At 36.2% G+C, this 15036-nt stretch overlaps 1 protein-coding gene across 1 annotated transcript; it reads right to left on the minus strand.

The window, feature by feature from the left end:
- Nucleotides 1-285: 285 nt before the first annotated feature.
- LOC117424372 (cytochrome b-c1 complex subunit Rieske, mitochondrial) lies at nucleotides 286-2909 on the minus strand. The gene is made up of 2 exons (XM_034040637.3): nucleotides 2610-2909; nucleotides 286-1071 (listed from the first exon to the last, which is right to left on the minus strand). Exons 1-2 carry the CDS (start codon nucleotides 2818-2820, stop codon nucleotides 461-463), a joined length of 822 nt encoding a protein of 273 aa, XP_033896528.2. The 5' UTR covers nucleotides 2821-2909; the 3' UTR covers nucleotides 286-460.
- Nucleotides 2910-15036: the final 12127 nt, after the last annotated feature.

Below are 15036 nucleotides of genomic sequence, written 5' to 3' on the forward strand. Positions count from 1 at the left end.
CCTTTATTTCAATGTAATGCCAAATTATTAAATCTATATTAAACTCTAGGCGCATACATGTCTGGCACTGGCATTGGAATCTCATTCCTAAAATAAATCCCAACAATGTAGTTATTTTAACCGCAACATTCAGGAGGACATTCAGTTTCAATTAAGTTATGTGCACAGCAATTAAACAAATCCAAACTAGAATGACCAAACTCTATTCAGATATAAATATCAGATTACATTGTTTGGGGAAGGGTGCAGGAAGCATGAAAGACTGAATAAATCAATTGACACGAGTTTATCTGATGAGGTAAAATGTACATTTATTACTTACAATCTTAAAGTATATCCCAATGTACCAATACACATTAGGATCAACAGATGGTAAAACTAATTCAGTTCAAAAGAAGCCTTCCACAAAAGAATAGGCTACATATATTAGGGGGAAGGAAACAAGATAAAATCCCCCACTCTAACCAACAATGACTGTATCCTCATCAGGGAATTCATAAAATGGCACCTCCAGATTGGCAGGTGCTGGGCCCTTTCTTATTCTTCCAGATGCATCATAATGGGAGCCATGGCAGGGGCAATAGTAGCCACCATAATCACCTGCATTAGCAATGGGCACACAACCAAGGTGAGTGCAGACGCCAAGCACAATCATCCACTTGGGTTTCTTAACTCTGTCCAAGTCATGCTGGGGGTCCCGCAGCTCAGCCATGTTAACACCTGCTTCCACCTCGATCTCCTTTGGGGTCCTGTGACGGACAAAGAGAGGCTTCCCTCTCCATTTGAAGGTCACGTTCTTGCCCTCTGGAATATCAGACAGTTTGATTTCAATTTGCGACAGTGCCAAGACGTCGGCAGAAGCACTCATAGTGGAGATGAACTGGGAGACCACAGTCTTGGCAGCGTAGGCGGACACGACAACCGTTGCTCCAGTAAGCAGGTAGGAGAATCCCTTCCTACCGTCACTGCTATCCTGCGATGACTTGTTAGCATTCTGTACCTCAGGTCGTCTGTAATCGGAGAAATCAGGTACTCTGATGTCACTATGTGCAAAACGAACACTGGCAGCACCTTAAAATAAAATAAATAAATAAAAAACACATTACATTGGCTGAAATGTGTTAAAACACCCAACAGGTATAGTCAGTGGATTGTCACATTACTGAGGCACTATATGCCCAGTATCCAGCAGCAAACCATTATCTTCTGTTAATGAAGTAACTGGAACAATTAAATCACTTGAACAAATACAGTTGTGTACCTATAGATAACAGCTTTACAGTACTTAGCCTGAATAAAAGGTGAAAACATCAAGGTGACAATATATATATATATATATATATATATATTTTTTAGGTTACTCAAAGAGGGGAAATCCCCAATAAAAATACATAAACTAGCACATAATTTGTCTGAAACATACTACAGCTGCAACTACTTTGGAAAATTATAAACTTTCAATATCTGCTTCAGAATGCTATACTATAACATTAAGTAGACAACATAGGATTTAGTGTCTTGAATAACCTGTGGGACACTGTAGTTAACAATTTTACTCAACTTTTTTTTTCTCTCTTTTCACCCACCTAACACTTTCGTATAACGAAATGTTGTGAACTTAATAAAAGTTTCCCAAGTCTTGAACTACACAGATGGCTAACAATGTTGCTCAAAATGTGGACACACTAGATTTGCATACTGTAACCTAACTATTATTATTATTTATTATTATTTATTTCTTAGCAGACGCCCTTATCCAAGGCGACTTACAATGGTTACAAGATATCACATTATTTTTACATACAATTACCCATTTATACACTTTTACTGGAGCAATGTAGGTAAAGTACCTTGCTCAAGGGTACAGCAGCAGTGTCCCCACCGGGGATTGAACACACGACCCTCCGGTCAAGAGTCCAGAGCCCTAACCACTACTCCACACTGCTGCTCTTATCTTTAGCTATAGATATACCTGTGTTTAGGACATTGTGGGCTACTAAAGTGTTTTGCAGGCAAGCTAGGTCATCCCAACCTTGCCATCTACAGTGACCTTTCCAGGAAACTCAAATACTGTATTTCACGCTTCAGATGTATATTATTTAACGTACCTAATCGTGACTATAGCAATTAAAAACTGTTAACTGTTTTTGTTGTATTTTATTCTTATCTAGTTACCGGTAGTTTAAGCATTTGATCTTTGTTATAGCTCAGGGACACAGTCGTCCTGCCGGTAGCAAGGACAGTAAAAATACTGAAAATACGAAAATACACACACAGTAAGTTACATTATTTAACCTTTAATCCATAGTGCTCTCTAATTCTATTTTAGAGTTACATTATGTCTTTAATTCAAGTGTACTGATCACAGTTATTACCATGGTCTTGCGAACACAGGCCTAAAACTAGGCCTGCTTATGCAAGTCACATTATTTAACTGTTAACTTTAACTTAAAATGCCTTATATATAAGACAAACGTAATGTTTACATGAATAATGTGAACAGTTGTAACGTTTGGCCTTAAATATTCTACAGATGGTATGTCTTTGACTTTATTAAGGCCCAATTCTTAATCCCCGCTACTCGAGTGAAGTTAAGGCCAAAAACTCACCATTAATGCTGGCAGAAACTGCTGGGCCGGTCTTCGGGCTTTGCCCGTTCAAGGACTCCCGGCAAAGGAAAGGTTTCTTCACGTCCTTCAGCACCTTTTCGGTATTAACAACCACTCCGGGAACAAGGGGTTTCAGCTGCCCGGCCACGGCATACGAAGTGGCTTGCAGGTACGGGGAAAAAGCCCCAGAGCGAGCGGCTACCGACAGCATGATATCGGGCTTAGAGATCCTCAACCTTGGTCACAGCGACCTTTATCGAACAGGCAAACTGAGAGACTTGCACCGTGCGTGCAGCGTATTTGACAAACGCCTTGCGTAGAGGCGTAATACACACGGAAGGGGTTGTAGCAGATTATAAAACTACAAAACTACAACAACAACAAAAAAGTGGCCATAAAGAAAGATGCAATGCATTTGTAAACTAGCTGTAAAGTTAAGACCAAATGAAACTGATAACAGAAAATGACTTGCAGGGTTTGATTGTTTTTATAAAAGTTTTACATTATTATTATTGTTGTTGATAATAATAATAATAATAATAATAATAATAATAATAATAATAATAATAATAATAATAATAATAATCGCTAGATAACTCACCTTTTGACCGGGAAAGCAGGGTGAATCATTGGCGGCTAACAGTAAATATATGAAAAGGCTGTGAAAGTGCTATTAAAGTGTATAAATAAATAAATAAATAAATAAATAAATAAATAACAGTTAGATAACTATTACCTCCCACACCTTTCTTTGCCTATAGTTTACCTACAGTTGTATTTGCACAATTTGTATTATACTGAATAACAAAACATAGCCTAAACAATGACAATTTTAACATGAATTACATTCTGTGTAAGCTTGTGTTTTCGAATCTCATTTTGGTCCATGTTTCGCTAGAAACTGTTTCAGTTCCCTTTTCTGACGCTGGTTTTCATTGGTTCTCTCTACAGCACCTGTAGAACTCCTCTGTTTGTATCCTGGGACACTATCACCATTCATTTAAATGTGCTTTATTTTGCTCTTATCTGCCCCCTATTTTACTGCATTTAATCCTGTACTACAGAATACTGTAATCTGCCAAGTGTTTAACCTGTAGTATTTTGTATTTAATCATATCCTGATGTAACTATCACTATTATCTGCTGTATTGTTGAATAGTGTTTTGTCACACTTGTACTTTGCTTGAACAAAAGTTATTGTATTTCTTGCTCTTATTGTATTACTTGTATTGTAACACTTGAAATGTATTTGCTTACGATTGTAAGTCGCCCTGGATAAGGGCGTCTGCTAAGAAATAAATAATAATAATAATAATAATAACAATAATAATAATAATAATAATAATAATAATAATAATAAATAATGGTTCTATCAAGGTGCTCTCAGATTTGCCCTGCTGCCTTCAGGTTTAGACTGCAGGATATTTGGTATAATTTGCTTCTAGCTGATTGGTTGTGTTACAACACTTTCTTGAAACTTTAGTGGCACATATTTGCCTGTTATAGTTCTAGCCACATTTCCATCACTTCAGCACCCTGTTAAACGATGAAGACCCTCTTCATTACATTCACCTAAATCTGTAAGGCTTGTCTTAACATGTGAGATTTGAACTAATAGTTTCCAAGAAGGGTGGCTTGAATCCTGTGTGTTTTATATCCAGCTGGCAGCTGTGTCTCTGTACTTTCACCGCTCTGACATCTTTAACGTAACCATTTACAAAGAAAATTACCCAATTCACTGTCAGAATGAAGAGATAATCTCACCTTTTCTGTAGATAATATGGCTTGATAGAAGTTTTTTTTCCCCATTAAATTATTTTGTGCACTAACAAGTAAGCTCTGATCTGTAAGTGAATTGGTTTAAGTTGGCTCATTAAGCCTGTCAGTCAACAACAACAGCTAATGGACGTTTCTGCATTGAGAAGAAGGGTTAGGAGAGTGCGTAGAAGGCAGTCAAATGAGCAATCAGCAAGGTTTACGTCACCAAATGTTTTTTTTTTCATTCTGTGCCACAGGAGCTATTTAAGTGGCCACATTGCACAGACAACCGTTTTCAAGTTATCAGAATGCTATTGTACTACACCCCCGCCCACCAGGACACTTAATCACTCTTTTATCTGTATAATTAACACTTCTTTGAACTGTCAGCATATCTAATTAACAAGCTCCACATTTCTTGAAATAATACAGTGTACAAGAACATTTTAAAAGAATGAAAAGGTTAAAATGAATAAAATAAAATAAAAATTGACCAAATATATTCCTCACTGTGAGCGTGGACTTGAAAGAAGATTAAAGTTACAAGTTTCTTTGCAGCAATACTTTATTTTATATCTATATATTGTGGCAGAGTAGGGGGAGGAGGAGAAAAGATGTAGTCCAGGAGGGGGCTACAGGACTACTTTCCCCAGAATGCCACGTGATTACCAGGAGCCAGAGGGGAGTCACCAGGGGTGCATTTAATCGGCAGAGCGCTCCAGAGCGTTATGTGGTGTTTTCTATTGAACGACCTGCACACCGAGAGCGCTTATTACTTTATTTGCTGTACAACAGTACTTACATATAATAGAAACATCTTATTTGCAAGCATAAACTGCACTGTAGCCACCTGTAAATAAAACATGAAATATGAAACAATCACAGTACGGAGGAACAATGCTCTCAATGTAGTTTTCAATCCGTACAAGACCCTTGCATGTGTTTGAATTCACTGCCGCTAAAGCCATGGTGTTGGCTCTCGATGCAAGTGCAATAGAGGCATTAAACAGCAGATTTTCTGCACAATCTTCCATAAACTAGTACTGTATTGTCCACGATCTTGAAAGTTCTCTCTTTGTAACACACTGTTCAATAAGGCCAACTTATGTTATGTAGCGCCATGGCAGAGCGCTCTGCTTATTGAACGCAGCCTCGGATATTGTTGGGCGCTAGACGTGTGCTGCATCAAGTCAGTAACCAATAATATTAAGGTTCATGTATATATATGTATTGATATTAAGAAAAAATAACACTGGTTATTGCATTTCTGTGCTGCAAAATGTTTGCCTATCAAATTTGCATGTAATAGAAAGCATTGTCTGGTAAACATCCTGAGAACCCCAAACTAATACAGATAGAATTGTCACAAGTAACAACACTGAAGTGTTCGTGATGTCAAACATTTCGAAAGCCATGTTTTACTAAATTCAAAGTAAACAGTATTACTTATAGGAGTGTTGGTTCTTCATAACAACAGGCATTGCAAATAGCATGTGAGCCAAGAATAACAACGAGACACTGGAAAGGGTAAGTGACAGGTTTGATGATGAGCAAGCAATAGGAAGGCACTCTGCAGTATAAAACATGATGGCTTCTAGTATGTGCTCATAAGCCAACAGTCATCCATTTCAGTTCAATACATGGCATACAGTATTTTCTTTTTATCACCAAATGGAGTGGTCCACTATGAGCTCCATTGTGTCAGCTCTTAGGGGCTGTAGCATAGTGATGGGACTCATTTAGGTAGATCTAGTCAGTTACCTTTAGCAAAGCAAATGCAGATATTTACTTTTATCATTTCTGTTTATATTGCCTTCTGATATCATTGTCTTCATCATCACCGCCAATGCAAATTGAAAAACAAGGTTTAAGCTTCAACCTTCCAGGGCTTCTTGTTGGCTTATAGCATTGCCCCTCAGCCATGCAGCAGAGACTACTTTCCCATAGGTGGCATTGACCCATACCAAAGCCAATTTTATTAACTAAGTTCTGTTGCTACCATTTTGCATCATTTCATACAAAGGTGATATCGCTGGGGTCATCAGATGGATACATATGTTTGACAAATGTATACTAATCTATTCAATATTGCCACCTTCTTAACTGTCAATATTGTTTTCAGGGGTGAAGACATTAGGTGTGCAACAAAAGTAGAACAATAAATAGTTGGTTAAGGATATGCATTAGACAAATTAGCATTGATTTGATTTAGCTACCAGCTATTTTGTACTTCAAAGCAAAAGTACTGTAACGCTTCTTTGATAGAGGAATAAAGAAAGAAATGGTGAGAGGTTAGTCGAACCTTATAGATCAGTGACGATCAGACATTCAGCAAAAGTCAATGATTCTCCAAAGTAGTTTTCTCCAAGGCAACTCCCTGTGTGCCCTTTTCCTGGAAACAAAGACACAATAACAGATATTTAATTAAAGCACACTAAGGGGAGAGCTACTTTTCTGCATCATTTACATCTTATGCATCAGATAATCTACAACCCCATTACAAAAAGTAGAACTAAAAATCCAGAGCCAGCATGCAAAACAACAATGCAAAACAGAATGCACTTTTGTCCTTCCATAATGATACAAAGGTACTTCTTCTTGGGAACCAATTTCCATAAATATTAGTATTTAAGTATCCATGACACTAGTTGATCTTTTCTTCTTCTTATTTCAAACATGCTTTACTTTTCACATTTCTCAAGGCTATTCAGAACACATTGTTCTTTACTTAATATAGTTTATATTTTGGCCACTTTTTGGTTTATTTGTGTAGCATTCCAATTTATAACTGAGGACTGTTGGACTACATTGATCAAATGGCTAATTCCAGATCAGTTACTGGGTGATAATTCACCTGTAAATATGTGAACATGGATTTGCTTTGTGACCTATGTAAGGTCCATTATCACAGACAGACTGAATGCTCACAACACAGCAACTGCCACCTTCTTCAATAGTGTAACCTGAAAAGTCACCTTAAAATATTTACAGGTAAATAACAACAGCTGTTTTAGTCTTTCTTAATCCGTAATGATATATAATTGGAATAAAGCCCTGTACTGATTCAGGATATCATTTACCTCACAAAGCATACCTCAGGATTCGGTATTCTGTCTTTGGTCCATTATTCCATGATGCAGCATCTTTCATCAGCCTGTATCACTATGATATGGTTTAGAATGTAGGTTTGATTTTAATTGATAAGATGCCACAATTCCATCACAAAAATACATTAAATAAATCAATAAAGAAACAGTGCGTGTAACGTTTTTTTTTTTTTTTTTTTTTTTTTTTTTAAGAATCTGGGTGGGTGTAAAACCACCTTTGCTGTATAGAGCCATTCTTGTCAGGTATGTGTCCTACCACAACACAAGGGTACACAATTGACTTGTATTTGACAGACAGTGTTTGTAATTCATTTAATTCTGAATGCAGCAAAGTCCTAAACCTCCTAAAGGCTGGATCAATAGCAGGACGACACAGCTCTCTCTCTCTCTCTTTGCCATGACGAGAATGCTGTATGTCTACAATCAATAGCACCAGTCGTGGGTGGAAATCTCGTAATGATGTTTCACAATTTTTTTGTAGAAGGAAACTTAATGAAATTACAAACCTGCTTTACTAATGCCAGTGGTGTAGAAAGCTTCTACAATCAAGGCTAAATAATCACACCCCCAGGCCATTTATAAATCTCTACAATTGTTTTGAATTTAGAGGGCTACTAAAATGAAAATAATCAAATATTTACCAATTCAAAAAAAAAAAAAAAAAATTTTAACACCTTGTTTGACATACTTTTTCTGTCCAGGATCCAACAATATGCATATTAAATTAATTTAAATTGGGCCATATCTTCAACACATTTATTCCAGTCTTTAAATAATTCCTATTATTTTTAAAAGAGAACCAGACAAGGAAATGATATATTCCAAGTTCTCTTTAGCACTCTGAAGGTGTTTTGTTTTTCATTTGTAACAATGTATCTCCTTTTTAAAAAAAAAGGTGTTATTAAACAAAATATGGTCCATTGTCAACCAGCGTAAATAGTGTCAAGTCTCTCAATCCTTTAAACATTTGATTCTGTTGAACAGAGGAGAAAATATATAAGGATGGGTTTTACCAAGTGCTGCCAGTGTTCAGCTAATTACTTTCTCCCATAACCACTATAGAAAAAGTTATAAAACCAAAGAGCACAATAGACTGTGGTTTAACAATTTAAAAAATACAATAGAAACCAATACACACAAATGAAAACCATGTTAATTTTTTCCAGGGTTTTCTTCTTTTTTTACCCTGAGGGGAGAGTGACCTCTTCTGACCTCTGCTGACCGCTACCAATCACTACCGCACAGCTGGTGTTGTGTTTTGCATGATTTCTGTAAGTGCTGGCCAGATCAAATAATATTGAGGTTTGATGAGTTTCCTGCTATTATAGAAAACGAGTTATATGAGTGACCTGGTGTGGTGGATTATCCCGCCCCTATATATTATTATTTGTATTTTTGATCTGCGCCACCAACAAAAATACAAATAATAATAAATATATATATAGGAGCGGGACAATCCGTCACACCAGGTCACTCATATAACTCGTTTTCTGGGAACATTTAGCAGAGTGCAAGAGGGTAATAATAAAGCAATGAACAGTACTCTGCTCTCCATTGTGATAAATTAAACACTCAATGCTCTTGCTTTTCAACAACAGTAATTCTATTCCTTGACAGTCTTTATAATTCAAACAGGAGGTAAAGCACTTTAAATATTTATCCTTTGCAGAGTAACCATTCAGACTTTAGTTGAGCATTGTCCACACATTGGGGGGTCCCCACTGGCTCAGCTAGGAAATGAATGGTACAGTTTAAATCCGGGTCATGCTGAGTTTCTACTCTTGGCTGGTGACCCATAGGAAGATCTGCATTGGTCATTGTATTTCCAGTTATGGAAACACATTGATTGCAATTGATTCTTCTCACCCTACTGGTCAGACCGACGACAAACAAAGACAGACAGAGATAAGTTGAACTAAAGTTTTTCTTTCAGGATTCAATGGCAACATGTCCTGCTTAGGTTTACCAAGTGAAAAGAATTTGGTTAGACAGCGGAAATGGAGGATGCTTGTTGATCTTAAGTTGTTTGTGCCTAAAACCTAAACTAACTCGACACCCCTAGCAGCACCCTTGCTCTAAATACCTCCCTGTTACTGAGCGTAACCCAGTCTATTCTCTATCACCAAACCTCTTGATCACCCCTAGGGACCAAATCTATCCCATGAAGCATTCCCAATAAAACCAACACCCCCAAACACACCCACCATTGATGTCTAAATATTTGAGCTAGGGGCATGAGATCCCCAACTGGCCCTTGACACAGGGGGGTATGGAGCACTACAACTATAATATGATTGATCATTAAATCCTCATGAAACTGACTGATATATGCTTTGTTTGTTTTAAATAAACCTGTTTCCAGGGGTTCATTTCAGCTTCTTTGAATCCAATGCTAATGATCAGTGTGGTCAATACTCTTTTGAAATCAACCAGTAGGTCGCTGTACTGAAAGGAATCAAATGAATGAAGTTTTTGTCCCTGACCAGTATCAGAGTTCAGTGCGCTAAACAAACTTGTGAGAACATTATCAGTCATTTCCCTTGCATGAACAAAATGCTGATGCAGGTGAACAGACATCTTGAGCTGAGATTACTTTCTGTCATAACGACCTGGGTTGCTGAGTTAGTCTGTAGATTATCTGTCCTGTGCAATGGCTTCTGTTTGAGTAAAGAAAATAGCCATAACAAATCACAGAGGTCAAAATTTCATGAACTGTCAGTTGGAAAAACTGGAAAAACTCAGTAAACACGGCCACACTGAACAGCTGTCACTTGGGGAGACGAACAGCTACCATATCGGTCTTTTTAATATATTTTTATTACCCGATAGTTTTGATCATATTGAACAGGTATGGTGGCAGCTGGTATGCAAACAATAAAGTTCAGATTTCATCACCTTGCTCTTTTGAATTGACTGGAAGATATTCTTTACCTATAGCCCACAGGTTGTTTCCTTTGCACCCATAAGGCCGTGCTTTCTGTGTTTATTCACTGTCAAAAAAAAGCCCAGGGCACTGTCTGTCACTTAAAGAATGGATATCTGAATGGTTTATAAGTAAAGGCCACAATTTTCTTTTCCCTTTTTCCATATATTATGTAAGGCTTCTGTTTTTTGGTGCATATTTTTTTAGCGATTATTCTTTTGTTCTGCTCTGTTGTGTTGAGGTACCCTGATGGAAATTAATGTGCTCTGCACCTCTCTAGCAACAAAATACAGTAAACAAAAAAAAAGATAACGTCTCAGCTGTCCTTTCACATTTGTTTGTTTGTTGTTGGGGGTGTTTTGACAGTGTTTATATGTTCACTCAGAAACCCCAAATATATGGCGTTATTTTGTTGCCAATGTTTTTCTTTTTAAAGTATATAAATGAGTATTGTGATAGGTCTACGTGAGTAATAGAAAATGAATCAATTAGTAACAGAAGACTACACCAAACCCCTTGGCTATGACTTTCCTCATGAATAGGTTTGCATTACCCATGCAGAACTGTCATCTTTTCTTTTTATCCTCCTGGAAAAGCAATACAATTTAGTTTCTCATAAGCTGGTCATTGATTATGCAAAATAAATTCACATTGAAACTATAAAATGCTTAAAACAAAACACTTGCTCTTAACTGGACATGCCAAAAATAAATAAAATAAATAATGTAGTGAAGAAGTTGAAACGGACTATATCTACAAATCTTAATAATAATACTTTTGCTGGTAAGTGCCTTCCTTTTGTGCGGTTGCTATTAGCAACACAAAGGATTGGATACCAAGTCAAATACAAAGCAAGTGGCAACATTAGCATAAATAAAAAATAATAAAACTGTGTTAAACACCTTACAAGTGCATAAAGAGAGCTGGAAATTGGCTGAGCCATAGGAGAATAGTACAAATGTTCTGTATAATTATTTCCAAATGAATATCTGTAATTAGAAACGGCACGGACTGAATAAACACTATGATACTATCCTCTTACATAAAGAGTGATTGCTTTATTGACAGAGCAGTACTGAGCTATACATAGCTGTCCCACCTTTCTGTACAGATAGAAGGTTTCTGTCTCGAGTGTTATCAATTCATTGTTTTTCACAAGAACTAACCATTTGGTCAATTAAAAAAGAAAAAGAAAAAGTAGTACTGGTAGAAAAATAATACATTTATTGTAACAAATGACATCGGACCAGCTGTTTATGACAGAAATAGAAAAGTTGAACAAGATGCAGTTGGGATGACTGTAACTTGTCTGCTCATTTTTATGATGTGTTCGACCTTAATTTCTAGCATGTAGATGTTTGATCTTTTGTTTTTTTCTTAAAGAATGTCTGCTTTTGAAAGGCATAGCAGTAAACATTTGATCAGAGAATTACGCTAACATTTATAAGACAAAGACCATTGCCATTGCAAGGCAGCAGTGTGGAGTAGTGGTTAGGGCTTTGAATTCTTGACCGGAGGGTCGTGGGTTTAATCCCAGGTGGGGGACACTGCTGCTGTACCTTTGAGCAAGGTACTTTACCTAGATTGCTCCAGTAAAAACCTAACTGTATAAATGGGTAATTGTATGTAAAAATAATGTGATATCTTGTAACAATTGTAAGTCGCCCTGGATAAGGGCGTCTGCTAAGAAATAAATAATAAGAAAAGATGTAGACACTATTTCTTTTACTACAGCTTTGGGCTGTCCCATACAGAAAAATAATAATATTGCAGTATGTGTCAAAACAATAGAAATATATTTAAAATACATGGTAATATATCGTCATCTCTTTCCATTTCAGAAAACATTCAATATATATATATATGATCCTGATGAAGGCACATTTGTGCCGAAACAGGTAGATAGTTATGTCTTTGTAGAAAAAATACAATAAAGAAACTATTTAACTATTTAATTTGTTATTTGTATATATTGCAGTACAATCCTGCAAGAATAATATATATATATATATATATATATATATATATATATATATATATATATATATATATATATATATATATATATATATTTATAGATGGCAGGATGCTAAAATATATTTTGGAGTTCATCAAAATATATTTCAATACATTTAAAAAAAAAGGCTACTTAACATGCTGTAATGTACCCACACTGCTTCAGTTTTGATTTATTATTCATTTGTATTTATCCTTTCCTGAAGAGGTGTAACACTTTATATTATCACACACAAGCCATTATTGTCTTCACACAAAACAATATAAATGCCATTACCTCACAGTACAAGGAATCAGGGACCTAATTAGCATATGGCCAGAGCAGGGCATGCTGGGACCGAGCGATTCGACTTTCTATCGGCTCCAAAGGACAGGTGGACTGTTCTGTTCCCCTTTTCGGACATTAACCCTTGTGTTATTGTTTCCCCTTGTGTGTACCACCGTCCTGTCCTGTCTGGGTTAAGTGTGATGTGTTACCATATAGTGTGTGTAGTCGTTTGGTGTGACTCCCCTGTTTCTCCCCACTGTGTGATTTACCTGACTTGTGTTGTGCTCTTCAGCTGTATGGGTTGGGTGAATCAAACTTGTTTGATTTAGCTCTGTTGAATCTGACATCAGTTCTGGGTAGAAAGGATGCGTATTTTTGACATAGATTCCCAATATATTTCAAAGTATATGGAAGCATACTTGGAAATGTGTTCCCGTATCTTTCATACTATATGTTGGGATTTATTTAAAAATGTCAATGTCAATGTATGTCTAAAATATATTTAAATATATACAAAATATATTTTTTACCATGTACCTGTAGTTCAATATATCTTTGCGGCCATTTTTTTATATTTCAATATATGTTTTAAAATATATTTATTGTATATACAGTATATATATTTTTTACATATGGGGTGGAACACTGCCTTTTAAAGCTGTTAAGTGTGTATGGAAAGTGTGTTTTTAAAAACAAGATTCATGTTTTATTTTTGTCTGAGAGGACTGCTGTTAATCGTTCCTGTACTCGCACAGGGAAGCACGTTACTGAAGGGCAAACCGACATTTTGTTGTTGCTAAGGAACTTGCTTTTGAAACAGAACTAGCAGAACTATTTAACAATGGTCATGTAACCTGCTTTTACCAATAATAGTTAATAGGTAAACACGATTTACAGTACAGTGAAATAAATTAGATGTAAAAAGACAATGTTTGAACAATATTTAAATATGTCCTGAACTGAATTACACAACTGCAGTCCTCAGTTGTGCTTTTCACACCAGTTCTTTCAATTTTCTATTATAGATTGCCCATTGTATGCTAAGTCATAACAGGGAGAACAATATTTGTTTTTTGAACACCCGTATATCAGGCATTTTGTAACCTCCTTTATTTATTTATTTATTTATTTATTTATTTAGAAATAGTTATCTATTTAAAACAACAACAACAACAACAACAACAACAACAACTACCATAAAATGTAATCCCTTGCCAAGTCTCTGGCATGTTCTGGGTACTGTTTAGAAATGAACATTGGTATGGTTTAAAGGGTGCAAACCTCTCCAGATAGTATGTATCAGAAAAAGTGAATTTCAAAGGTAAAGAACAAACTTCTCATCTGAATATATGTGGTACATTTTTTCCACAGGCAGTCATTAAATTACAACTTGGCTGTTCCATCTTCACTAAAATGTGCTCTGCTCAACAGCTGAACTATCTTACCTTGTCTTGATGTTTTGCTCAGCTCCTGATATACTTTGGGAAACGAGGAGATTAAACACTTGATTGTAATGTATTACTACTCTTAACTTTTCTGTCAGAAGTACCAATTCAGCACATTTTATTCTTTTTTATTTGCGAGGATCAGTAGGAACTCATCAATAATCATTAATGTTGACCTCCAAACACAGAGCTGATAGAAATATTAATGCCTGCCTTTACCAGTCTGGCAATACAGTACACGGCCTGACAGGAAAACAAATGATTCAAATCCAGACGGTGGACACAGATGAACCGGTGTTAATTAATAGCCTGTTAGACAAGCCCCTAGCGTTATTGATAACATCATGTTCATATACTGGAATTGCACTCTAAATCAATTAAATGTTTTTGCTAACAACACCTGATTAATTTAATTTGCTTCGATTTCAGCAACGCATGCTATTTTCAGTGCAAAATGATAAGCAAATTGAATATTTAAATTAATTAGCAGGTATGGGAATTAGTAAGAAAAAGCTGTGAGCAGCAATCTGGTGATGAAAAAAAGGAAAATAAGACTATATATATATATATATATATATATATATATATTATAATTTTCCAGAAGTTTACTTGTCACCATGTTGAAAGGAGGAAGGCAACAGTGGGGCAGCCTCAGTTTAACCAATAAACAGTTTGACATGAGGAACGATGAGTACAATTATGTGTATGTACACTGTCTGAAATGTCTTAGATTGTTCGATAGTTCTTAGAACAGCTTCTCAGGAGATCCCCGGTTCCAATCCTAGCTCAGCCACAGTATGGCCTCTGTGGAATAAAAAGTTGATATGGAAACCTTTATTGGCCCAACATGTAAGTCTAACTTGTAAACATTGCTGCTGGCATGAACTAATGAACAAACCTCCCGGTGCAG

This window comes from Acipenser ruthenus, chromosome 19 (assembly GCF_902713425.1).
Source record: "Acipenser ruthenus chromosome 19, fAciRut3.2 maternal haplotype, whole genome shotgun sequence".
Classification (NCBI taxonomy): domain Eukaryota; kingdom Metazoa; phylum Chordata; class Actinopteri; order Acipenseriformes; family Acipenseridae; genus Acipenser; species Acipenser ruthenus.

Coding starts and splice junctions, on each gene's coding strand:
- LOC117424372 (XM_034040637.3), bottom strand. CDS start 2,820: ATGCTGTCGGTAGCCGCTCGCTCTGGGGCTTTTTCCCCGTACCTGCAA. Junction 1,072..2,609: donor AGTTTCTGCCAGCATTAATG/GTGAGTTTTTGG, acceptor TTTTATTTTAAG/GTGCTGCCAGTGTTCGTTTT.